Consider the following 26663-nt stretch of genomic DNA (forward strand, 5'->3'; position numbering starts at 1 on the left):
AATCACAATAATACTAACTTATTTGAACCTATGCATCTTAAAATATCATAGACTTACTAATAGTTGGACCAATTTTTAGAGAATAAACACCTCATCTCACACCCTCAAAACTGACTCAGAAATAGGCATGTTTCCACAAGAAGAAGTTGACTATGTGGCTTGGAAATAACATATCCATTTTCTGGCCTAGAACTCTTAACTATAAACAAATTATTTCATCCTATATCAGCAAGCAATGAGCACATCTGCTCTCTAATCAAAAATTAATATAACTGCTTCATGCAAATGCAGAAATAACCAACCAGCAAAAATGAAAAAAGTAATTTTTGGTGGCAGGGGGGGAGGGGGCTGAAAGTAAAAAATTATATTCTTCATTTTAATTTTTTTCAACAAATACCAAAACACTTCATGAAATGACCAGCACTAGAAAAGTTGTTTAACCTGAAATATTTACTCATGAACAACATTTAGAAAACAAAATATTTAGAAAGCACAGGATAGTTTTACCAGACTTTGAGGAGAGTAAGAGTTTACAGCACTGGAGCTGCCTGTTCCTGATGCCATCTGGGTGCTGTGCTGAGAATTTGTGAATACTAAGGCTTGGCCAAAGGTCTGCTGCTGAGGAGACTCAAATGAGTTGCCTTCTGTCTCTTGGGTAGATGTCACCGGCTTTTGAAGCAGTGTCACCAAATCAATGCTGAAAGACAAAGTGAAACTTGGCTGGAATGAATGAACAGTGATTAAACTTCAGTGACACTGGGGAAAGCACTAGCAATACTAAAGCTGCCATCCCAGCAACAGAATTATTACTGATTAGCAGTCTCTTCAGATGTTTTTTGTCTACCATACAAGAGAGAGAGAAGGGATCTTTTTGCCAACAAACAAAAAAATCCCACCCCAATTTGAGTGGATGAACTAAAACATTTTCTAACAATCTGAGGGACATCCACTGGAAGAACAGAACAAAAAACACATGAATATACTACCTTTAAGAAAGAAAGAAATATAAATTATACACCACATGACACCATGCCTCATACAAATCACATCCATATTATATGGAAACTTTTGCCGCAGTAGAGCAGAATCAGGACATTTGGAACCATTAGCCTATCTAGTTTTCAGATCTCATGCTATCCAACTACCAAAGCGTTCACTACGCTTTTATGTGCTCTTCAGGAACATGAAGCTACTGGAAGCAGCTGATTCCACAACACCACCAGCAAGGCATTTGAAGACAAAGGCAAGCAAAGGAAGGCAGCAACTGACCTATTTTTGGTTCTTGATCTTAACCCTCTATCATCAGTAAAGGCTTGTAACTGTGATGTTGACCAGGGAATTCACCTTTTTGTCAATGCAAGCTTTCATTTAACACATCTGCCAAAGCACTACATTCTGAACACTTCTTGCATCTACAAAGAGAGGCTTTCCCATTTTCTGGACACTAAAGCCAGAGCTTCCCTTTTAACAGCAAAAAAATTTTTCTTCCCAGCTACTTTTCTTCCTGTCTGTAAGCAGTCTTGATGCAGAAGATGTGTTATGCTCACACATTTGGTTAGTTTGTCTCCACTTTTACAGTCAGAAATACGTAACTCAGGAAGACACAGAAACAACAATTTGCAAGCAGGGCTTTTTCAATTTTTAGATGAGTTTGACCAATCTCTGAGACAGTTTTTATTCAATATTTTATGTGTGCAAGCTAACATTGCCTAATCAAGGAGAAGGTTTATAAAGTATAGGGAAAACATGGAAGAAGAGCTTACCTTTGCCCAGGAGTCACATGATTTTCAGCTGGAACAGAAGATGCAGTGAAGACTTTTGTTTCAGAAAGCTGAAAAAGAGATGGGGTAAGAATCTCATATGCTCACATTTCCCTCCTGCAACATCTGCATAAATTCCACTTTGGTCATGCACTTTCAATGTAAAAGTAAAGTCAAACTACCATTACAAACAGCTACTCTGAAGCTCTGCTTAAAAAGACAAAAATATGTAGTCAAACTCCAGTAAAATCTTCTCTACAAAATCAAGTACCTATTTAATTAGAGGGTTGGGTTAGGAAATTTGACCTACTGACAACATACACCAGCATAGAACTGTACACCAATGTAACTACAGCAGCTTGGGAAACAATTTAACTGAAATACACCACTAGAAAGTAATTAATGTAACAGCCATTCTACCATCAACGTGCAGACAATTTATGACACTACAGAGTAACTCTGACAAATCTTATTGCACAAGGCTAACACATTGCACTGCTCCCACTCATTCCATGTATCCTTGCATCTGACATCTCAGCTCCCACCACCAGCAGATGCAGGTAAGTACAGGTAAGTTCAGTGAACCAGCATTCATGGTTCCTTCTTGGCAGCTCTGTTAGGAGAGGCAATAACATCTTTAACTGAGTGCTCTGAGAGCACGAGCTGGGAAACCTGTAATAAAATGAGAGCCATGCTCACACTCATGTAATAAGTCAGACCACCCACAGAGGAAAGCTGCACTGTTTTCACCATGCTGTTAAAATACAGAGAGATACTCGCACAGGCACCTGGGGAAGTGGAGCTGGTTGGGACTTTGGGGGAAAAGAAGGGGTTGTTTTTTTGCTATGTGGTTGAATTTTTTAATACTTTTTGTCATTTAAAAAGTAGTTGTTGAACAGCTACAACGTCCTAGGGCTAATTTGATTCTACTGACAGGAGTACTTGCAAACCAGAATAGATCTTAAGCCAGTACAGGTTAGGTTTAGCAAGACAGAGCTAGGCGTGTACAATGTTTGTATTTTAAATTTACTTTTCACAAAATCATCCTTAATTCCTTTAGTAGCCTTGTCTTTGACTGAAGAATAACTGACCTATTCAAAGAACACCTTTCAAATCGGCCATTTGATACAGCTCTTCTAGAAATTATGCATTTTTAACTGCATATATCTCTAGCAGTTTAAAGGACACCACAGACATGAGCCGATTTCATTTGCCATCCCACAGGCAGCTCTACTGAGAGCATGTGATTCCTGAACATGGACATCTGATAGGGGTCTCCTTGAACTAAGAAGGGCACAGAAGAGCTGACTGGGAGCAAATCACCACTCAGAGGCAGAGTAGAGATATCTCACATACTCTCCCAGCACTCTCTCGCAAGGAGCACACGAGACCATGAAGAAATCAGTCCTAACACAGTTCCTCCCTCCATTTCTTACCCTTCCCTTGCTGCCAACACAATGCACTTTAATCCCTCATTTCTGGATCACTTGTCCTGAGATGAATGCTGACAGCCCACAACTGTGTGTACTAACCAAAACAAAGAAAGAACATTCCACTTAAGTACATTTCAGTTGAAAAGGCTGTTCCTCTATTGTCCAGCACTTTCCGAATGATGTGTTTTATTTTAGAGCAATGTGTACTGTACTTGGGTACATAATACTTGGGGTATTATGATATTCCTGCATTACATGGCACAAGGAGGTCAGCTAATGGCACAAGCAGCACTCTATGGTCTGCAATCCCTTGGTTAAATATTAAATTCTTTGTAATGTCAACAGTTTCTTACACTCACATAACCAAGAAAAGACTAATCAGGGACAAACACTGATGAACCCCAAAAATTCAGCAAATTAAGGAGACTGAGGATGTTTGTGACAATGCAAATGCATGCTTGATGTGTGAGAGAATAAATGCTCTCTATAGATGAACCAGCATGCAAACTGCAGTCTCCAGCTACCAGCTCAGTTACACTGAGATTTACACTGCAACCTGTGGCAAACTCACTGCCAAAAGGTCCAATCAAGCACTTAATTCAGTACTCTGCAGGGATTATGGCATTCGTAAAAACACATATTTCGAGCTGTGGCAGCTGAAAAGTTTTATTACCAGATGTATTTAGTAGTTCTCAGAAGTAGAATTTTCAGCTCCCAATCAAGCCATTATGCTTGCTGCACACTACACTCACAAATCTTTCACTGAGGCTCTGGCATTTTCCCAGAACTGAACGAATGGTTGTGAGCCATTTGTCGGTGTTGGCCTCACAGGGGTATGTCCTCCATCTCCAGTGAAATGCCCATGCTTCCCAGCTCCTGTTCCTATGATAAAATCATTCTCCAATCACCAAACAGACAATGCACTTGACAACTGGTTATCAGCTCCTAAAGGAGTACAGGAATGGTAAGAAGAAGAGGAAAATATACTCCAGCATCCTCAGAGAAACTCAACATCAACAAATCAGAATTTAAAAAAAGCTTATTACTGTTTTGGTATGATGTAGTGAGGGTAAAGAAATTAAAACAACTTCTCATGCTGCTTCCAGGTAAAGAAACCACTTCCAACAAAACACACTCCTTTTTTTTCCTTTCCTTTTTTGAAAATAAGTGTTGCTGGGGTTTCAAATAAAAACAGAACATGTTTGCCATTACCCACTTTCCAGCAATTTGTATTTATCTATTTCTTTCCTTTGGAATAGTTGCTGTAGTTAAACTTTACTTTCTTTTAAGAGCAAAACCCAGAGCTATCTAAAGTACCTCAATATTTGTCTAGTCCTTCATTGTTAATACCCTGAATATCCCTTTAACAAAACAAAACCTCCTATTTTCACTGCAAGCACTTTCCATTCTGTTTAACAGCACCTTGACAACCTATTATACCTGCTTAATACTCACTGCAAAAGATAAGGAACAGACAGGACTATTAGGTCACAAAGACCTAATTCTTCTTGGGTCAAACAATGTTAAATTTCACTCACTTGCTCATAACTTGTATCTGACTAGAGAACACCACATTTAAACAGAAATATTCTTTAGAAAAACACCCAGTCTTTCCCTGCAGACAGTAAATATATCAGCTTTCTTGGTTCTTTTAATCAATAGTCATGCCACTAGAACTGTTTGTTACACACTTAAATGCATGGATCCATCTTCCAGACACAGGCTCATACTACACCTCTGCTAGACCAAAACCAGAGTCCATCATACACACCTAAAGTAACCCTTTCAGATTCCTTAAACTAAAATCTCCCTTCTCAAGGATCTTTGATCAGATATTTTCAGCTATTATACACAATTTTTCATCTGTAAAAGTAATTAGAAATTGGATTTGGTACTTAAGAATCAAGTTCAGGAACATCCACATACAGAAACGTAACTCAAGAATGACTAAGAGATGGGGAAGAGTGCCAACAGGCAAAAATAGTACAATAGGAGCTTTTTTAACACAGCATCAGCTCATATGGAGCTGTTCTTTTTTCATCATCCACTACAATCCTGGAAACTTTTTGAGTTGCTGTTTTCCAGACAGCAGGCCCTTGTTCTGAAGGTGTGTCTTTATTCCTATAAAACAAATGGATACTTGGCTATATTAAAGTATTTTTCATTTGAAGAGTTCAAATCTTGCAGAGGTCCAAATCTCACCATGATCGGCTCACTTTCAAAGGCTATACCAATATATTTTGTATTTTACAAACATTTTATTAAGCAATTACTTTAGTTTTATTTCCCAATCATTGATCAAGGCACTAGATGGCATCTGGCCTCAGACTGGGAGGACTAATAGCCTTCCTACAAAAGCCCACATTCAGTAAGGGTCCTTCTGTAACAGATCTGCCAAAATTTTCAAGGCAGATTTCAATACATAAAATGTTTTGTGGTAGAATGCGATTACGTTTAGAACAAAAGGTATAACATATTTTTCCCTTTTTTTTTTTTGCGCATGTTTTGGGCGAACGTATCTGCCTCTTGACATTTCATTCACTCTTTCTGAATATTAGCAGACTATTAACTTTCTCCTAGGTTATAGGGATTTTTCCAGGATCCAAAATTAATAAAAATTAACAATGGGCTAGAGATTTCAAAATTCATTTGCAAATTATTCAGCTCTAGTAACTAATTAAAACAAATTCTATCTCTAGTCATAATTGCTCAACACCCATCCCTTACAACAAGCGCTGTATTGTACCAGCATCAAACAGGGGTGAGAATAGCTCATAGATTTCCACCATTCTTAGCCCTTAGTCCACCTCTAGCACACACTCAGGAAACTAAAGACGGGTTTAAAATATGTCAGCTTTTGATGACATTAACTGATACAGAAAACCTAGGAATTTAAGTATTTCTTTCAATACTCTCAAAAGATACATCCCTATCATTAGGTAAGGATGGAGTTTCCATATCAGTTACATGAAGCATTCACACATTTCAAGGACAAACACTGACATTCCATCTTGCAGGACGAGGCAAAAGGGATGACTTATTTTCATTCTACTGAAAATAAAGTTGAAATAATGGATTATTTCAAATATTTAGTTTTTGAAAACAACACAAACTCTGAAGAGAATAAATAATCAATTGGTATATCCAGCCAGTTGCACTTACATCTTCATTCCAGTCTTCTGCTGTCCATTCTTCTATTGAGTTCTTCCATGCTCCTATTATAACAGAGGAAGGAAAAAAAAAAAACAGGAACAAGTTAAAGGCACAACACCGTGTTTCAATCCTTCTGCTTTACAAGCAATCCCCTTTTCATTATCAGTGGAACATAAAGCAAGGAGATGGAGGTTGGAAACATATTTGGAAACATGGTTGTAAGCTCTAGGAAACTAGTCTGCAGAATTAAAATTCTGGGAGGGGAACAATTAATCCCAAACATTGCAAGAACTTCCTCTTATGGGTCCAATGGCAGTGAGAGGTTACTCAACCCTCCCACAGGATCCTCCAGCTTCACACACAAATTCATACAGAACAAAACACAACCACCAACACCTGCTCCAAGACCCACAATCCTACTTTCAACACATTCAATTTCAAGACCCAAGCTATGCCTGTGAAGACTACTTTCCAACCTGTTAATTCACTCCTCAGAGTAGCACAACTCCAAGTCCTTTCCCTGAGAGAGCAACTTATTTTAGAACACAAACAATTCTTATGATGGTAGCAGGACAATCTTTAAATTTCCATCCACTGTAGGAAAAAACGCTTCCTGTAACTTGTGGCAGACTGGATTTGGCAAACTCTGGAGCACAGTGAAGCATGCAGAAATAGGAAAACCACAGAAACCAATCCTATGGATGCAAAAACCCAACCCCTTCCATAGGAAACAGCAGGTACAGACATGCAAGAGCAATAAATGGACTGAAGGCCTTGACCACCGGCAGCACTACAGGGAAGGTTATTCCAACAACAACCAGAGCCTTTGTGTAAACTGTGCAACCACGAGCAAAGAAAACACCAGCACCAAAGACAGCGCCGCCAGCACCCTGGATCAAGTACAAAGCAAAGAGACTGCTGCTTCAATCATAACCTTTCATTTAACCAGGAACTGGTCTGAGACACATTAATTCAGAAACAAGCCCCCCAAAAACAGCATCAAAGCCAGCTGGTACTAATGCCAGAACTGCATTGGTGCTTCCTCCATACCCCATGACACCACAGCGGGTTTGGCAGAGGAGGGTTGAGCGGCGCCAGTCCTGTCAGGCAAAAGGGCTGACCGTGGAGGTTACACACAGTGGGGGGAAGAGAGGGGAACTGTACCTTGGAATCCAAAATTATTTGGCAGGTCCTGAACAAGGTAACATCCGCTCTGTGTGGGCTCTGTGGAGCAATGCAGAGTTGCCTGAAATACCTCATGCTCACATTTTAGCAAATGGCTTCTACCCAGGGAGGATGTTTTTACGAATAACCGTACCCTATAGCAAAACTACTACTACAATGCCTCAAATTTCTAGAGTAATCCACACATTTCGACAGTAATTTTGAAAAGGAGGAAAAGCCCAATGAGCAGCAGTTTTTAGAGGAACAGTTGATTTTCTTTCCCTTCCTCTGACCAGAACAGAATCCCTTCCCCCAGTATTTCTTCTTTGAAGAAGAAATCAAAGTATTTGCCCTGCTTGTATTTATCTCCCATAACCCAGTGCCTGTCTCTAGAAGACAAGTTTTGCACTGACACCAGAACACTAAAACAGAGCTTGGAGTCTGATAAAATAAACACTAGAAGAGCTCAGGTACATCAAGTCAGACTCTTGTGTATTTTCCACCATCTTTGGAAGACCAAACCTACTTGAAATAATACTTGTGATGTTTTCCTGACATTAAATTTAAACAACCGTCTGTTGTTCCCTCTTATAAAGCTAGTCCTGAGGGTTTATTCTTTTAAATGCTGTGTACAGCCTTTCACCCTTTTATTAGTTTATCCAAGCTGCCAAGTTTATTAGTGTCATTTACTAACACTCTTCCTTTCCCAACTCAATCATCCCACTCTCAGTTATTTTAGTACTCTTCTCTGCACTAAATTCAGTTTCTGAACGTCTTTCTCCTATTGATCTAAGTCAGATCTTGCCACAGGACCATCAATTTCTTTTTAGTCCAAAATCCACCCTGGCATTACTGCAACTCATGCATCCACTTCCCAATCTTTCCCCCAAGCTTTGCAAAGCATTACAATTCAAGAGTTTTCTGTTTTCCATCAAAATTATGTTTTGTGTTTTCTAGGATCCTTATCATACAAGCTTCAACCTAGGTGGTTATTTGTGACCCTTTCCTCTTTTTCTTTGTATTAAGTTCAGTTTAGAAAGTTATCAACCCAATAAAACCAGAATACATCTTTTGATGAGTCTTCAGCTATGTTCCTCCAATTATCCTCTCTCCCTGTCACACTCGTTAATTTTTACAATTTCTTTGAATAAACATCAATATTAGCCCCAAAATAAATTTAACTTGGTCTATGCCAAACTTATGTACTAGTTCTTTCCTTCTGGATTTGCATTCTAGAAACACCTGAATGTTTCCTTAAAATGTTCCTTCTGACTTCAACAGCAGATATTGAAAAAACAAACCAAACACAAAACTCCCAGAAAACAAAAACCCAAACACCAACTTCTTTGTACCTTCCAAAGAATACAACTGTCCCTCTTGAAAGTTGCTCTTTAATTTATTCCTTATTTCTAGTCATTCTTCAGTTTCAGAGTAATTTAAGGCTGTTCATAACTAAGGTAACAAAGGAAGTTTTCCATGAAACTTATGAAATTCTATCAAACTAGTGACGTGAGTAAATTACCAGAACACAAGGCCATTTTTACAACAAACTTTGAGAAGTGAGCACCTCTGATACAATTTATGCTCAAGAACTGCTGTGATTTGCACTCATTTTCTCCCACTGCCCTGTACATTACAAAAAAGGTGAGAGAAATGATGCTGCTCAAGTTTATTTCGTTTTGGAGAAGGACTAGTAATTTTGTTTCTCTTCATCTGTCCCTTCCCTTTGCCTTTCATCTGTATATTATTTCTATATAAATTAGAATGCAGGAAAATTGATGCTGTATTATTTGGAATACAATTAGATATAATGTTATGAACTATTAAAGACTTGCCCTTCAGTCTGTATTTCAGCCAACACTAAATTTTACCATCACAGAACTAGCTAGCTTTTCTACTGGATTACACAATGGTGCACTTAGGCTATTCAAGTTATCATGAGGCCTCTGGCATCTGCAATAATTCAGGGCATGAGGTTCTAGAGCACTTTCAGAGTACACATGACAGAAACTACGTTTTGGAAACAAACCCTATATTTATTTTTTATGAAAATGCTCATTTCCACAGCAGTGGCTAAAGAAAGAAATGCTTAGTACATAACTCAGAATGTCACAAAGAGTTTTTATTAGTATTATGTCTCCAGAAAGTATTTTGGTAAGCAAAGACCTCTTATTTCTCTAGGCAGTTACCCAGTTACTGCCTCTTTAATGTAACTGCAGATGAAAGACACTAGTTTTCAAAGTAGATAGCAGGAGCTAATATTTTTTACCTTCTTTTGAGATTAAATAAGAAATGGGACTGGGTAATGAGGAATAAAGAGAGCAATTTCCTTGCTGTCCTTCCTGTATAAACTCTTATCTGACATCTATAAAGCCCACTGCAAGCTTTACAGTTTTGCATACACATATAGTTCCCACATTCAAAACTTCAGTCAACTCCCCACTGGGAACTCAACTGGGTCATTGATTTGTAATTAACAAAACATCATGTGAATTTAGGAGAAGGAACCTGAAAATTAATATTTGGGATTGACAAGTCAATTCATCCTCAACTTTACGCAACCTACTTCCAGCCCCATACCTTGTCTGACACTGTCTTCCCCAGCACTGCTTCCATGTTCCTTCCCAGCAGTCTCTTCTGCTGTAAAATTATCACCCCAGCTGCAGCTTCCTCTAAAAACCCTCAAGATGCTTTCCATCAAAAGGCTGAAAGTGCTACCCACTTGGACAACTGATGTTTCAATTTTAAAGCATGTTCTTTCGGAAGTGATTCCTTTTGGCCCACACACTTCTTTCAGACATTCCTAGAGCTTGTCTACAACACCATAAAAGAAAGCATTCTTTAGAGAGACATTGCTGTTTTGTCACTTACTGTACCTTTTTCATTTGAAAGTAAATTAAGATTAGCAACAAAAAGGTACTTAACACCCAACAAGAACATTCACATTTACCTAGTTTACTTTAATTTTCTGCCAACCAAGTAATTTTGCAGGAACTCCCTTACAATGACACCCACTCATTCATACCTCAAAGATTCATTCGTCTGACAAGGCCAGTGAAAATTCTCAAATGCCTTCTCACACCTTCTTCCTACAATGCTTCCCAAATTTCCATGCATGTCTTAAGCTGTGTTATTGAAGTCCAGTGCAGTTGTTGGTGACACGTACACAGCAAATATGCGCTTGACATCCAAACAGAAATTCCACACATCAAAACTCTGAATTTCCACCACTCCGTCAGCAGCACACCTCTCATGATGACACATTCATACTGTTAGAGGGATCTGTTTACCCACACCAAACTACTCTTATTCCTAGGCAGATTTCTTCCATTACTTAACACTCAGTAAGAAGGACAAGGAGGCTCTGCCTCTGTGTACAAGGATAGAGGCTGCTGTAGCAGAGTCACATGAAGGCTACTCTGAGCAGGGAGGGTCTCAGAACACTTGAGTTCATTTTGGAAGTAGAGCAGAAGTCATAAGTAAGCTATATCCTTACACCTGCATCAGTAGTAACAAACCAGTGATGCTCTACCTCTGGGTCCTATCTCCTAGTACCTTGAACCTCGCTAATAGGTAGCAAACAATAACGTAACAATCTCCAAAGGAATTTTCAAGACATTAAGTATCTTCTTATTTGAAAAACTAATGTGAGTGAAAACAAAAGGTAATTTTTTACAGCACCAAGTAATTTAAGAAGTAATTCCTTAGAGAGATACCTATTTGGCAAGAATGCTCCCATTAACAACCACTAATATACTCAAAGCCACTCTTCCATACTAGTTGAGAAGGCAATCAGAGTGACAAGACAGCTGCTTAGTAAGCCTTCCTAAACTTTGAGCCTGTTGTTGTCTTCTCTAGTTAAGTGGAAAATGGCTTGTAAGACATTTAGAAAGCTGCATCTCAAGTGGCTCACAGTAGAGCTCAAGAGAGCACACTGTGCCCTGCAGGATCAGCTTCCACACCTGGCACAGGAGTTGATAAAAAATTCACCTGAGTAAGCTTTACCAATGAAGAGATCAGAAGAGTTACCTATTGCTGCAGTTAAAAGAAAAACACTCAATGGCTCCCAAATGAGGACAAAAACATACATGACTTTCTCCATTCTAACACATGGTTTACTTTGCCTTCATCTTCTATCACAGAACACAGGAAGCAGCAAGGTATCCTGTTTTTCCCATCGCAGATAAGCAGGCCACCCTCACTTCTGAATCACCATGAGACCACTGGCAAATGGTTCCTTTCCAAACTATGTCAGTCTCTTGCCTTTAGCTGGAAGTGTGTACTTCTCACTTGAAACTTCATACAGAAACACACATCTGCCTTGATCTTCAGACAGGTAAATGGCTTTTTGGCTTCAATTCAAGTGCCTACTCGTGCTTTAGTTAATAATTTTCCTCTTCACAAGTCGCAGATCTTGGAACTCTCCTCCATTCAGAGACTCTCATCCTTACATTTCTGCATTGTGCAGATTGGGCTTCCAAAGCCACCCCAGTGTCACTGAGTGAATCATACTTGTAAACTTTTTCTTTTCTTTTTCTTCTTAGATATTCACATCACAGGCCTAAAGCCTGTGGACCAATCAATTTTAGGAGGACTTATGCTCCTTAACTACATTCAGTGAGATCTTAACCAGTATTAAGATATCTAAACACTTCTTTATATACAAGTTTCTTCCAGTGACTCTTCAAATTCCTTTGTCCCCCAAGGGTTTACTGGTACTATAACAAAAGAATTGCAAAATGCCTCCCTTCATTCTCACCAGAGAGACACAGACTCTGCACATCAGCAGAACTAAACTTAAAAATCATCTAGTATCTGTGTCACAAAAGATGTATACAAATTTTCAGAAGTGAACACTAACAGAATGGATATTTTAGCTGCAATATGCTACAGGTCTTCATTCCAATCCTTCCACTTCTTGAAGCATCTTACCAGTTCCATCATCTGCATCATTCTGACCAGTCTCCCAGATCTCTGACTTTGTCCCAAAGCCATCAGTGGCAGAAGACTCCGTATAGTCTGCAGGATTAAATGTCCTAGAGTTTTGAAAGTTAAGAAATGGAAGAGAACACATGGGTCATTCAGTGAGCATAAGTGTCATAATTTTTAGCTGAAGTTGTATTAGACTTAACATCTTGATTTCCACATAAGTTATCTTGACAGCTTTTACTTTAAAAAAAGAATCTTCTATGAGCAGACAGAGATAAAAAGGGAGAAAAGAGAATAAGAGAAAAAAGTGAAGAGACTGATTAACAAAATTCCTGTAGAGAACTGAACCAAATAAATTCCTGAAAAAACACTTAACAGCATCCCAATTCCTCCCAGTGTTATAAAGCATTAGTTTATACACACAATATAAGACTCTCTCAACAGGTGAGTTTTTCAGCAGGTGGCTCACTGATAAGTGACCAGTATCATGTCCTTTCAGAGCACCAGTAAGATTATTTCAAAGTGCTCTGCTGACTAATGCCAAAAATACACAGATGCAGCTAAAAGGTGAAAAAGCATTATTGCTGAAAAACCTCTTTTCAGTTCATCATCTGCAAGTATGAACAAGAAGAATTATTAGAGAAGTAGAACATGACTCCAGTTCATCATAACATTACTGATGGTGCATGAAGTGTCATTAAAGGCAAACACTGAGTGAAAGTAGTGGAGGCTACATTTCTATAAATCAAGTTATTCCAACAAAATTGAGAGCAAATTTTTAAGCTGCTGAATAACTTCTTCTGACTCTGTTTTAAGGTCCATATGAGTCCAAACAGCTAAAGCATGAAACCTCAAAAACAGAACGAAGTTTAGAATTGCCACTTTCATATTCTAAATATGTTCACTGCACATTCTACATTACACTGAAATAAATCTGGTTTAAAATTTACCTAAGACTATATGTAGCACACAACTTTCAGACTCCAAGGCACTATGTGGCTGCTACTGATAGCAGGCTCTCCAAGTTTGAGATACTAACACTGAATAGACATACATTAGGATTCCACAAGTGTGCCTAGTTAGAAACACTAGTTTAAGACAAAAATATTCTATTCATTACCTAAGGGATTTTTCAATTTTTGCATCTATATTGGTTTATCAAACATATAGGAATATCCATACATACAGTGGCAACATTGTCAATAAATATTGCCACTGTGTTTGATCCTTGCCAAAATCTGTGCTCTGCATGTTTCTTACCCCATGCCTTGGGCTGAAAACCTCCCCGCTCCTCTCCCTCTGCCACGTCCAAACCCTAGGAGAGAAAACACCATTTAACAGCAACAGCAGAGGAGCCACCAGTCACTAGTCTGTCACATTAAAGAATGCCACAGTTGAACAAAACTACCATAGCTGAAGTTAAATATAGTTTACTTCCCAAATTCCCGCATCAAATTTGCTTCCCTAAAACACTCAAATCAGCCTTGGTTCATCTAAGACCCGACATTTCAGTAGGATCTTCAATTATCTGCCATCTTTTCTGCGTCGTGAAGTAGCTCCAAGTGCCATTAGGAGAAATTACCTAAAGACTCGTCCCAAACACTGCTATTTGCCAACTTATTAGATTTACTGTTCAAAATTTTCTCTGTATTGTTTCATTCTTGCCTAAGATGCTCTAAACTCCCAGCCTCCCTGAATATCCTGACCTCCCAAGCAATTCTCTCTCACTCCTTATCTGTGAGGAAAAAGTTGAAATACTCCATTTGTTTCCTTCTCTGACTCTGACCACCTGTCCACCCTCCTGTGCTTTTGCCAATCTCTGATCACACATTCCTTCTGCCTCACCCTTCATCACAGTTACTGACAGGAAAATACCCAAATCAAATAACTCATCTTCCTTGCTATCATCCACTAAAATATTCATTTGTTTTAACAAAAACAAGTACTTGTTTTCTCAAATTTTGATTACCAGCCTCAGTTCATGAGCTTCTTGATACAATTAACAGCTTAATTTTTGCACATGGTATATTATCAACAAGGCATGAAAAATTTTGTGCTATTCAAGAATACACAAAGCAAATGTCTACAAAAAGTGTAACTAAATATTTCTTATATGCAATATACTTCTACATAGATTTCTTCCCCACCTTTTTCAGGGTTTTATGTAAGGCTTACCCAGTTTGTTCGGGTTTTTTTGAGGAAGAGTAAGAATATTATTTTGTATTACAGCAACAGAAGGAGGTCAAGGGCTGCACTCAGAACAAAACCATGTTTATTTTAATGACAAAATTATGTGGCAATTTTAAGTCACCAAGCAACTGCAAGCTTACCAGAGCACACAAAAATGATAATCCTAAATCACCAAAGCACTGATGCCCATAGATCAGAACTACCCATGATGGGATGTTAAAAGTTGGATCAGAATTACTTCTTACTTTCAGGAGACCACACAAACTGAGCAAGAGCAGTACCTCCAGGACATGGTAACACCAGTTTATCAAAGTTCTACTTTAATGACTTTCTGTCTCCTGTTCTCACTACTCATTATTCCCCTTACCCAAGTTCACTGTTTTAGTGATAAAATACATTTCTGGACCTACTTTTTCAAGATTTCTTAGAGGCATCAAAGTAGAGAAAAGATTCCCATCTAGCAAGACACAGCATTTTGCTGGGATAAGAACATAGAATAGCATAAGTCTGACACTGACCAGCTCTGTTATGTCTACATTATCTTCCCTTCTTTGCTCTCTTTTCACAAATGGCTGGAGAGAAGGCAGAGGTTATGAATGAAGCAACAACTGCTGTAACCTGGCATTTGCCACCCTTCTTTACTGAGCCCATGTGTTTTTTGCCATAAACAGTGCCCCAAACCCCACTGTACCCAACTGCCTCCAACTTGTCCACTGAACCTTGTTGCTCAGCCTACCTACTCTTCTGCTATCCTCTGCCAAAATCAGAGCACTCTGGATTACCTTTCTGCCCAGTAAGTTTTCTTAAGAGCAGAACTAGCTACACAAGTTTACCTGAGGATATGGTAGGGGCCATCATGTAATAAAATTACTTTCAATTGCTACTTTCAATAGAGCATTAAACACCATTTACAGAAATTGTGCAGAAGCAAGATCAACAGTTTTCTGACAGCCTGAGGTACAAGTCCAACTGGGAGCTGCAAAACACAGAAACAGTCAACCAGAAAAAGTTTTGAGCAAGACAGCCATAAGGTACAGAGAGATAACTGAAATAGCTGTCATAAAAGAAGAAATAGATTTTACAAGAGGAGCTAAGTCACCCCAGTATCCCAAGTGCAAAGACCTGAAGGAACAACCTTAGCACACTAAAGAGAAGGTGATGGTTTAGCAAGTCAGGCATATATAAGATATATGCCCATAATGGGCACAATAAACTACTGACTAAAAACATCAATAAGCAACAGTTTTATAAATTCCAAAAAAGAAAAAATGCTGCTCCTGATGTTCCATGCACAGTCTTAGACTACGAGCCAGCAAGGCATTTTTTATACCAGATCACTTTGAAAGATAATTCTGAACTTGAATTTCAAGTGGATTCCTTTGACTTCTTAATTCTGTGTCAGTCAAAACTGGAATTAAGTTTTATAAACAAACACAAAAGAACCTTTCTAATAAAGGCAAAAGGGAGTACCAAATTACTAAATTCAAAGTTAGAAAACACATGAAAAACTAACTCAAAATATGGGACAGTGAATGTTCACCACTGCAATACACCTAACTCAGACACTAGATTTCATACATCATGGTCACTAGTGCAAGATGCCAATGGAAAGGGCTAATATTCTCTTTGACACAACCAGACCACTAGTAAATCCTTAAATTCTCATGCCAAGAAACCTACTTTTCTCAGCTGTCTAAATTTAAAAATGGCCTTAAAACAGAAGGTACAGTCTTTTAAGACAAAGAAGTTAGTCACAAAACAACTGTGAATGCCTACAGGGTATCTACAAACTTTTTATGCTTTTTAACAGTGACTAAAGAGTCAGTGAGCAAATAAAGCTTTCAGAATTCATAGCAGGAACCCAAATACTAAGCATGCAATTCCACAGTAATTTAAACCCATTTAAATTAGAACTACTATAACTGTGCTCTTCCTCACCGGTGATCATAAGCTCTGCTCTTTTGTGCACAGAGAGTTTTGCACTTTCCAGCAAGTGAGCATTGAACAACTACCAGGAAACAGTATTTGTTCACTTTTGGATCAGCTCTCCAAACCAGTTGCCACGTTGATAAATGCCAGAAAACCTTTGCACCAAGCTACCAAAAACCCCTGCTGTCTACAGTGACCATGTTGCCTGCCTCTTCTTTTTTGGGAGTTAGCTTGTCTGTCACCTACCACCTCACACTTTCCAAGTCCCTTAACTTCCAGGAGGATCTGCTCCAGGATCTTGCCAGGCACAGATGTGAGACTGCCTGACCTCTAGTTCCCCAGGTCTGCCTTCCTTCCCTTTTTAAAATAGAGGTTATGCTTCCCTTTTTTTCATCAGTGGGAACTCAAATATGATGGATGGTGGCTTAGCCACTTCCTCTTTCACTTCCCTGGGGAGCCACAGATGTATCTTGTCAGGCCCCACAGACATGTGCACTTCCAGATTCCTCAAAGAGTCTCAAACCTGATCCTCTCCTACAGTTATCATTATTCATTCTCCTAGCCCCTGCCTTTACCTTCTATAATTCAAATGATTTGAAATCTTGTGGGAAAAGACCAAGGCAAAAAAAGTCATTAAGTGCCTCCAGCTTCTCCATGTCCCAGTTAGCCAGGTCTCCCATTTTCTTACAGAGAGAGCCCAAATTTTCCCTTGTCTTCCTTTTATCACCAGCAATAAACTTTAGCATTCCAAACCAGAACCCTAGCTGCTCAGACAATCTCACCTCTCTCTTCCTCCCAGGCTACATTTATTTGCTTCCTCCTTCTCTGGGCTTTGTTTTTGTGTTTGAGTTTGTCCAGGAGCTCCTTTTCATCCATGCGGTTGGGGAAGTTTTGTCTTTCTTTTCATTGGGATGCACTGCTCCCAAACTTGGAAGAAGGAATCCTTAAATATTAACATGCTTTCCTGGGCCCCACTTCCCTCTGGGGTTCTACCCCATGGCACTCTACCAAGCAGATCCTTGAAGAGGCCAAAGTCTGCTCTCCTGAAGGCTATGGCAGTGAGCTTGTTGTGTGTCCTCATCACTGTACCAAAGATCTCAACCTCCACCATTTCAGTCACTGCAGCCCAGGCTGCCTTTGACCTTCACATTCCTCACCAGCCCCACAAGCCCTAGGCTCCAAACACACACTGCCAGCTCCTGACAGCTTTTCATCTGTAAGAAGTCCAAAGTCCTTCTCTGCAGGGCTGCTCTCAAGGAGTTCTTCTCCCCAGTCTGTATTTATGCCTGGGATTGCTCTGACTCGAGTGCAGCATCTTGAACTTTATCTTGTTAAACCTCATGAGATTCCCATGGGCCCACTCCTCAAGCTTGTCCAGGTCCCTTCAGATGACATCCCATCCTTCAGGTGTGTCATTTGCACTTCTCAGCTTAGTATCATCTGCAAATTTGCTGAGGGTGCACTCAATGTCATTCTGTCATCGATAAAGATATTAATGTAAGAGCAACATTCCAAGATAGAGCCCTGAGGGACCTGTCACCAGGTTCCATCTGGACATAGAACCATTGGCCACAACTACCTGGATGCATCCAACTAACTGAATGAAGCCAATTCTTTATCCACCAAAAAGTTCACCTTTCAAATCCCTCTCTCTCCAGTGTAGAGATAAGGATGTCATGTATGACCATGTCAAAGGCCTTACAGAAGTCCAGATAGATGATGCCAGCCCTTCCTCGTTGACTGTTACGATCACTCCATCACAGAAGGACACCAGATTGGTCAGGCACAGCTTGCCCTTTATGAAGCCAGGAAAACCAAAGACACTCATCCCCTTCCCTGACAGATGGAACACATCAGTCCCCGGAAGAACAGGTTTCTCAAAGAGAGTCCCCTGGTCAAAGAAGTGAAATCCCCTGCTGTGGCACAAGGCCTATAACCACCTGCTGATTCTCCAAATAAAACTGGCTCTTTTGACCCCCTTTGTTTTTGACTGGGAGGATGGATGAAAAAAACTACCTGCAAAAACTAGCTGCTCCAGAGTGCCTTATGGCCAAACCCAGGGCTCTGTAATCCCCCTTGATGCTGTTCAGACTGCTCCTGGCTGTACCCCTTGTGCCTCCATGAAACAACAGCAGGAAGTAACAGTCAGTGGACTGCAAGAAGCCTGGCAGTCTCGGTGACATCCCTGATAAGAGCCCCTGGTAAGCAGTGCACCTCTCTAGAAAGCACAACATGTCACCAAAGGGGTGCCTCTGTACCTCTCAGAGGAACCTCCTACTACTGTCAATTACTGCGTTACTCTTTGCATTTTTCTTCTCCTGAATGAATTCTAGAAAGGTCAGCACTTATACCCAACCCAGGCAGGTGGCAAGTTTTTCTCTTTTCACTAAAACATACTAGGAGTTCAAAACACTCATCACAACCACTTCTCCACTCTGGTACCATCCATGCATGGCAAGAATTGCTCTCCACATTCACAACATTTCTTCCCCCAAAGAAAATGCACACTTCACGGCAGCACGAGAAAGGTGTGTAGAAGCTCAACTCAGATGGGACTAGCCCATTAAATTAACAACCTATTCTGCAGAAAATCACATCTGCTGAGCTTGTAGACCTAAATCCTTCCACTGCAACACAGGTGCTTTTTTTTAAAAATTCAGATTTTCAGGGTTTAAATTAGAGGAAGTTACTTCAAGGTTAAGAAATGGCCTGAAGAACAGCTGCAAGAAAAAGGAAATGCAGACTGGAAGGGCAAGCAACACTCTAAATTTGTGCTTATTTCTGACCACACAGTAACTGAACTGCCTCATCTCTGCTCTGGCAGTGCCATCCTGCCAGCAGAACCAAGCTGACAGAGGCTTATTAAGCCTTAAGAGATAAGGACGCAAAGTGCAGAAACTTTATATTCTAGGTACTCCATATTACCAAAACAAACACCCAAGCTGGATTTAATAATTCAAATTACTTTTGTCTTTATTAGTCACCATAAAGCTAGAAGCAATTAATCAGTTTTATATACTGCATTTACTCTAGAAAGCATTTTTACAATTCATGCTGAAAACTTTCAACTCTAAAATTACATCTAAAGGAAAACAGGTGACTTGTTACATCTAAACTATGATAATCTCAAAAAAAAAAAAGTACATGACAGTTTCTTAACTAATGCAGAATGAGGCACATCAAAACTAAGCAAACTTCAAATTCTGACTTCCAGAAGGTCTGCTCCACATTCATGTTTTACAAAAAACCAACATTCTCCTTAGTTCCGGCAAAAAAAATCCAAGACATATCCTGTGCCAACTGGGCTAAGCTTTTAAACATAGGGAATGTTTATACAAGCAATTCTGGATACAGAAGTTCAATTTGTTCAAGGATAGCATACTTCTTATGTTAAAAACAATGAAAAGAGATAAAGAATACAAACTGGACTATAATCAGATATCTATGAGAACGGTAAGATGTTTTATTTTCCTATACAGCTGGCAGACAAAACAAGAGTTGGAATTAAAACACAGCAATTTTCCTTTCATTTTTATATCTGTTTTGTAGGAAAAAAATCCCTGGCAGAACCCACATTTATGGAATGCTCATGTTGTTTTGGAATAATGAAGTAAAGAGATAAACAGAAGCGCAAGCAACAAATCTATCTAGCCTTTGCAAAGCAGGAGAATTACTATACCTGAGTTTATAACAATTTCTATGTTGAATCAAAAAAAAAAGCCCAAAAGCCCACCTACCTGTTATTCCTTTATAAGCCATGGTCAATTAGATATCCAGGGAAGAGCACATGAACTGAAATCACAGTGTAGTTTCTTTGGATGTTTTCCTGGTCTTCAACTATTTGTGGCTTTGACTTCCTTAGTCAAAAATAATTTACATACAACAAAGTCTTTGGTGGTTTTTCTTTTTCTTGACTGTGGTTCTTTTTTAGGATTAAATTTCCAAGTCTTTTTATGTATACATTTCCTGCACCACATTATCTTACTGAAAGGAGTTCCTTAGATTCACTTCATGTATGAAGAACCAACTCTTTAGGTTCATCTTGAAGCTGTAACCTGCTGATCTCATTTAATATTCTCTCTTTTGCATACTTGTTTAGCATGATCAACTGATGCCCCCACAGAAGTTTAACAGAGCTCCACCATACATGCACACAGTCCTCTCTCACAGGCAGAAAAATCCTACACTTGTTCCTCACACCCCATAACTGCAGACTTCCCAGTACCTTCAAAAGCCTTCGAGCCCTACACCCTTTTTTTCCTCTCTGCATCCTTTTCAATATGAAGAAGAGCAACTGGGATAATCAGACCCGCACTTAAAATTGAAGATACAAGAAGCCTAAAAAACAGCAGCTTAAAAATAACCTGCGCTTGTAAAGTTTGTCAACTTGTATACAACACTGCAGGTGATTAAAATGCAAATAAGAAAATGTTTCTATAGCTGATAATCCTAACACATAACCATCTGCCTCCTTAATTTCTTCAGGAGATTCCATTCTAGACAGTCGCAAATCCTTGCTAAACTAACAAATATAATCACTTTGATACAATTACTGCTCATCACCATTACAGTATTTCTTACATTTAAATTAAGCTCATGCAAGAAATTTGGTTCTAAAAAGAAGCACAGATGAGGAGGCATCTTAAAACAAGACATTCCCTGACTTCAATACAAAGTTTACACCCTTAGTTTAACAAGCAAAGATTTAGCTTAGAGCAATTATAGCTGAGACGTGTCCTGTTACACACGCTGTGATATATTTTTACATTCTGTTAATCAGTCAATAATTTGTATATGTTTCAAACCCCTGACGCCCTGCATACCAGCACACAGTGGTGTTTGCATTCTGCTTACCTATGACCCTATGAAGTTACAAGGAACATGACACAGTCATTAATGGAAGATCTACTGTCAGATTAAACTAGTGCCTTACACACCAAATGTGAAATATTCAGTATAAAGGTTTTTCCCTCTCAGTAAACGGCACACTATCACCTCTGTGTCAATCTCGTTTTAGCTATTTTCAGTTGCTTATCATTTCTTTAAATTATGTTTTTGTACTGTGAAAGAGTAATACATATGATGGCCCAGCAAATCTCCTAGAAGGCAGCCAGTAAGATAACTCCTGCCTGAGAAGGTAGCTTAAAATAGAGTGTGTTGTTCAGATAATTAACTGACACCTTATTTCATATCCAGTGCCTAGATTTCTACACACACACTGCATGAGACATTTCTAAAAATGGGTTCTGTGGTGACTACCAGCAATCTGTTTACTTTCAGCTGAAGTGTGTTATCTCTCATTTCACTATTCTGTGTAACAGAAAAGAAAGACTACAGAATAAATTGGCAGGAAGCTTTTTATTATTATTTCTACTAATATCCAAAAAAAGAAGACCGCATATCCCTGTAATGTAAGAACCGAATTACACGGATTTCTAAAACTTCCTGAGGATTTCAAGGGTTTGCACTGTAAAATTAATCAGGTATTTCCTACCATGGAATACACACACTTGTTATATAATGATCCTGTAACTGGCCAACAGTTTTATCACAGACACTTCATTAATATACTTTGCTCACAGTACAGTCTAAAATATTAACTAGAGACATATAGTAATACTATGTACACGAAGACAGTGAATAGAAACTCTATTTTTCTATTAGAAACTCAAAGTTTCTATTTCTTCAGTTAGGTCAGTTTGATCTGATTATGAAGTTTGAGATATACGATATTCATCTAGAAAACTACAGCTTTGACAACAAAAGCAGTGTATGGTTTGTAAGGTTAAAGCAAAAACCACTGCATTTGAAATTAATATCTAAGTTTTACTGAACCATTTTTAAAAAGTCCTACTTTTATAATTATAATATGAAAATAAAGGATTATTTTATAAAATAAGTAACTGCAAGACTTACATTCTATCTAATGAAAATGTAAACTGTTAACATACCAAAAATCATAGCTGTAACCTATACCACACCTTGTCCTGCAGAGCTACTTCTCTGCACACACCATTGGGTTTTTGCTGATTCACAGGCACTCTCACACACAAACCTTTGGAAGTTACTTCTTTGCATCTTTGTACACCTTCAAGATGCAGATCTGGAGAGAATGAAGGTGGATGCGCCTGTCTCTGAATGCCTTGTTACCCGACATTCCAAAGAGAAAGGAGTCCTTTGAAGGCAGAATTTTTCTTGAGTCAGACAGTACTTACTAAGTACATTAGTTCTGCTATACATTTCATCAATTTAACTTATTTAATACACTCGTCCACCCATAATCTGCACCATACATGGATTATTTATTTTCATTCCTCCAACTTTAAGGAAAAACAAGCCTCTATCCACTGCAACCAGTGAAAATCCAATTCAAATACATAACACCTGATTCCACATCCAATCCATTATCCCACCTCTTCTACATGACAGGATTGGAGCTGTACCTACAACTCCACAGTATTCCTTCTCCACAGTTCTCATCAACTCTTCCGTGTCGAATTCCTTTTCATAGCAAAATGTCTCTAAGGTGGCTTGTTCTTTCTCTGATTGGCTACCAAAAGCAGAAGGCAAGCCTGACAACCAGAGACACCGCAAAGAAATGCTACAAAAAAAGGTACACCAAATCCTTCCCCAAGAGCCATAGAGATGGAATCTTGTGCTCTCCTGCTGCTGAAGTACATCTTGAGGAACCCTGAGTGAGCACAGTCCCACTCACAGGAGGCTGGCATGAGTCAGTCTGGGAAAACAGCTCTCCATAGCCAGTGCACAGCTGCCTGCCACACAGGAAATTACCATGGAAGTGATCTCTGTCAATTTTTTTTAAGTTGTTCCAAGACCAAGAAATTATAAAGGGTAAGGGAATGGGATGTATCCAAGCACAAGGTGGCTGAAGTGCATATGGAATCAAAGGATAAACAAAAAATGCTCAAGAAGCATTTAAAGAAACAAATGGGACAGTTCCTTTTCAGGACATGAAAGCAGAGCCAGTCCCACAACAATGCCACCATCTCACCTCTCCCACGGCCACGTTTCCCACGGTCTGAAGGCCTGTCTCCTTGATTGTTGTCCACTCCATTCTCTTCAGCTCTAACTGTGTGGAGAGAGGACAGCTTAAGAGAAGCATTAGAGATTGCTACTTGAGACAATACAGCCATTTGCTAACCCGAACCCTTCAAAACAGAAGGCAAAATTTTCAAGTGGGATGGTCAACAGATCTCAATTACTCCTCTTCTTTGAGGCCTTGCTAGAAGCAAGTTATGTTTCCTTGTTTTCTTTGTACTGGACAATCAGGAAGCAAAATATAAGAAGGAAAAGTCCATCAGGAGACAAACCTCTACAAGTCCCATGTTTTGCAGCCTACACTATTTAATGAGATAGGAAATACAGCTGCTTTATTCTGTGTTTCCTAGATAATGCACTAGTTGACAACAGCGAAAAAATAAAGGATAACCAGTAACACCAACTCTTCTCCTTTTTGCCCATACTGCATCCCTGTTGAAGCATGGAAACCGATTTCTCCTCTGTATTTAAAGCAGAGGGATGATGACTGGGGGAAGGAAAGGCACTAAAAAAGGTCTGCAGCCTAAGTGGTTTGTGGTAAACTCCCGAAAAGGTGCTTTGAAATACAGCTGGCTACTTGAAGGAGAAAAAAAAAAAACAATAAAACTGGCCTCTTGAAACACTGCTGAGACTTTGTACTGCATTTCTCCTAATGGCAACAATAAAACCAAAAATGCTTGGACATAAAGTTGAGAAGAAAATAACAAGATTTGATAACCATCTGAAATTTCTTTAATTCCAGTTTACAAAAAGAGAAAGGCAGCATCTGTCTCTGGTAAAAAAAATTGCCCTTTGCTTTCGTTTTGATTGATCTAATTTATACTTTTCTAAGTCCAGCTCCATGTTTTACTAACATTTTTTCATCTTGACTTTATCCTACAAAAATTCACAACATCTATACTGGCACAATAGTTGAATATCTTCCAATTATGAATAACATGAGTTGGCTAATATTGTAAATGTTTTTCCTGCTTATAAGTGCAAAGCTAAACATATTGTATCCATTCTGATTTCTTTTCTCATCTATCAGTGTGGCAAACAGCCAATACAGACAACGCGCACAGCTTAGAGAATGCTGACAAAACTTAGATAAAAAAAGCAACATGTATCCATCCGATCTATTGTGACTCCCTCTAACTTGGAAACATCAGTTTGCTTTTGTACAATGTATTATTGCAAATGTAGCAAAGCTTTCAATGTTTCAACTAACAATGTATTTTCTCTGTTGCAGAAACTCACCTTTGGTTGATTTATGTGAGAAATATATTTAGAGATTAATAATCATCCCAGTGTTTTCATTCCCCTTATGAGAAGATGAGAACATCTTCAGGTTCTCCCACTCATAAAAGGAGATGGAGTCAAAGCTGGATAATTTTTTCATTAAAAGAAACAAAAAAGTGTATCAGCTGTGCAGCGACATACTTGTTCTCATGCAGACTTACAAAGAGTCAATTCTAAAACTTACTTGAAGAACTGCAAATTGTACAAGATCAATTCATCAAACAAGAACAGAGACTTATGTTACACTGAGTGTCTCTGAACAAGTACAGACCATCCCAAAACCAAGTCACATAGACAGACCAAGCATACCTGTGGCACAAACAAGTTATGATCCCTTCAACGCTGAGCTATAGTCGGACGGACTTTGCTCCATTAAGCACTCGCTCTTAGCTCAGTCAGTTCCAGCTGCAAGAAAAGCGTCTCAATCTTTAAAAATTAAGCCCTATACGTACACTCTCGTCCACGGCTGCCTCCTCTTCCCCGTCTGTTGGAACTTCCCCTTCCGCGACTCACTTCTCTGTCCCCTCGTTTCTCTCTGTTCTCTTTGTTTTCTGAACCTTCCTTTCCAAGGCTTTTCTTCTTTCCCCCTACAGTCTCCCAAGAAGTCTATTTGGGTAGAATAGAATTAGACACAAAAGTCAAAAAGGAGGAGACACCTCTCAATGCACACTTTCTACCCCACACCCCTCCAGTTCATGGAAAAAACCCAGGTTTTTGCATAATGTCACAAATGCAAACTACACTGATATAAATGGAAAGACAGGCTGTATTTTTGCAAAGAGATGAGAAAAAAAACATTTTTTAAGTTTGATTGTCTTAGGCAATATGAGAACCCCAAATATTTCTGGCTATAATAGCCTTTTACTAGTTCAAGGAAGACTGGAACTATTGTAACACAGAACATCTGCAAAGCACACAACAGTTTTCCTCTCAAATACATCCATAAATCTAGCATGGGAACATGAACAAAGCTATCTTTTTCTCCCAGGGAAATGAAAAAGAAAAAAGCCAAAAAACCCTTGTAAGTATCATTGAACAAAAGATTGATGAGACTAAGTATCTGGCCTAAGAGGGGGAAAAAAAAACCCAAACAGAAAAGAAAAACTTTTCATCCAGTCATAATAGAATTTAAGCCCCAGAAGACAGAATGGCAAAACAACAGCTTGGGAGAACTGATGATAAGCCAGACCATCCACTCTTAACAGCTATAGACCATCAAACACAGCAAAACACAGGAAAAGCTATGTCTAAACAAGACACGGGATCAAGGTCCAAATATCAGGCTTCTGTTTTAATTTTAAACTCAGTTTCAAAATAAATTCAAGGTGTTATAAGCTCCACAGGAGTATCTCTAGGAGTTGAAAATAAAATTACTAAAACACTTGCCAAGAATAGCTCAGCAACTCATATATTATGCAATTCCATGGTTAGTCTATTAAGCCATAGCTGCAAAGCAAGTAAGAAGAAAAGGTATTATTTGCAAATCACTAAGATGGCAGGGAGGTTTACATGTATGGCCCCATTTCCAGGAGCTTCTAGTTCAAATAAGATATTTAATATCAGAATATTTGCACATACAACTTGTTGTGAAGCACTGAAGTATGACGTCTGACAGGCACCTACATCAAACAAAAAAGGTTGTCTACCAGTAATCTTAAGTCCTGTCTTATCTCTCAATTCCACCAACAGCAACTCAGCAGCCCTGAGGAGTCAGACCATGGCCAGCTAGTTCAAGCTGCCTAGGAAGCCAGTGCAAGGAAGAAAG

At 39.0% G+C, this 26663-nt stretch overlaps 1 protein-coding gene across 14 annotated transcripts in view; it reads right to left on the bottom strand.

Moving 5' to 3' along the window:
* Nucleotides 1–26663, bottom strand: part of UBAP2 (ubiquitin associated protein 2) — a 140775-nt gene that overhangs the window by 84031 nt on the left and 30081 nt on the right. For 12 of the 14 annotated variants that reach the window (XM_054517834.1, XM_054517833.1, XM_054517836.1 and 9 more), the window contains 7 exons: nucleotides 25351–25504; nucleotides 23571–23648; nucleotides 13700–13754; nucleotides 12443–12546; nucleotides 6356–6408; nucleotides 1764–1831; nucleotides 508–697 (listed from right to left, as the gene is read on the bottom strand). In XM_054517834.1, coding sequence (XP_054373809.1) covers nucleotides 508–697; nucleotides 1764–1831; nucleotides 6356–6408; nucleotides 12443–12546; nucleotides 13700–13754; nucleotides 23571–23648; nucleotides 25351–25504 — 702 coding nt within the window. Of the gene's footprint in view, nucleotides 1–507; nucleotides 698–1763; nucleotides 1832–6355; nucleotides 6409–12442; nucleotides 12547–13699; nucleotides 13755–23570; nucleotides 23649–25207; nucleotides 25319–25350; nucleotides 25505–26663 lie in introns of those variants that run through there. The other 2 variants (XM_054517845.1, XM_054517844.1) reach the window with 2 other exon arrangements.

The sequence above is a fragment of the Molothrus ater genome, chromosome Z (assembly GCF_012460135.2).
Source record: "Molothrus ater isolate BHLD 08-10-18 breed brown headed cowbird chromosome Z, BPBGC_Mater_1.1, whole genome shotgun sequence".
Lineage (NCBI taxonomy): Eukaryota > Metazoa > Chordata > Aves > Passeriformes > Icteridae > Molothrus > Molothrus ater.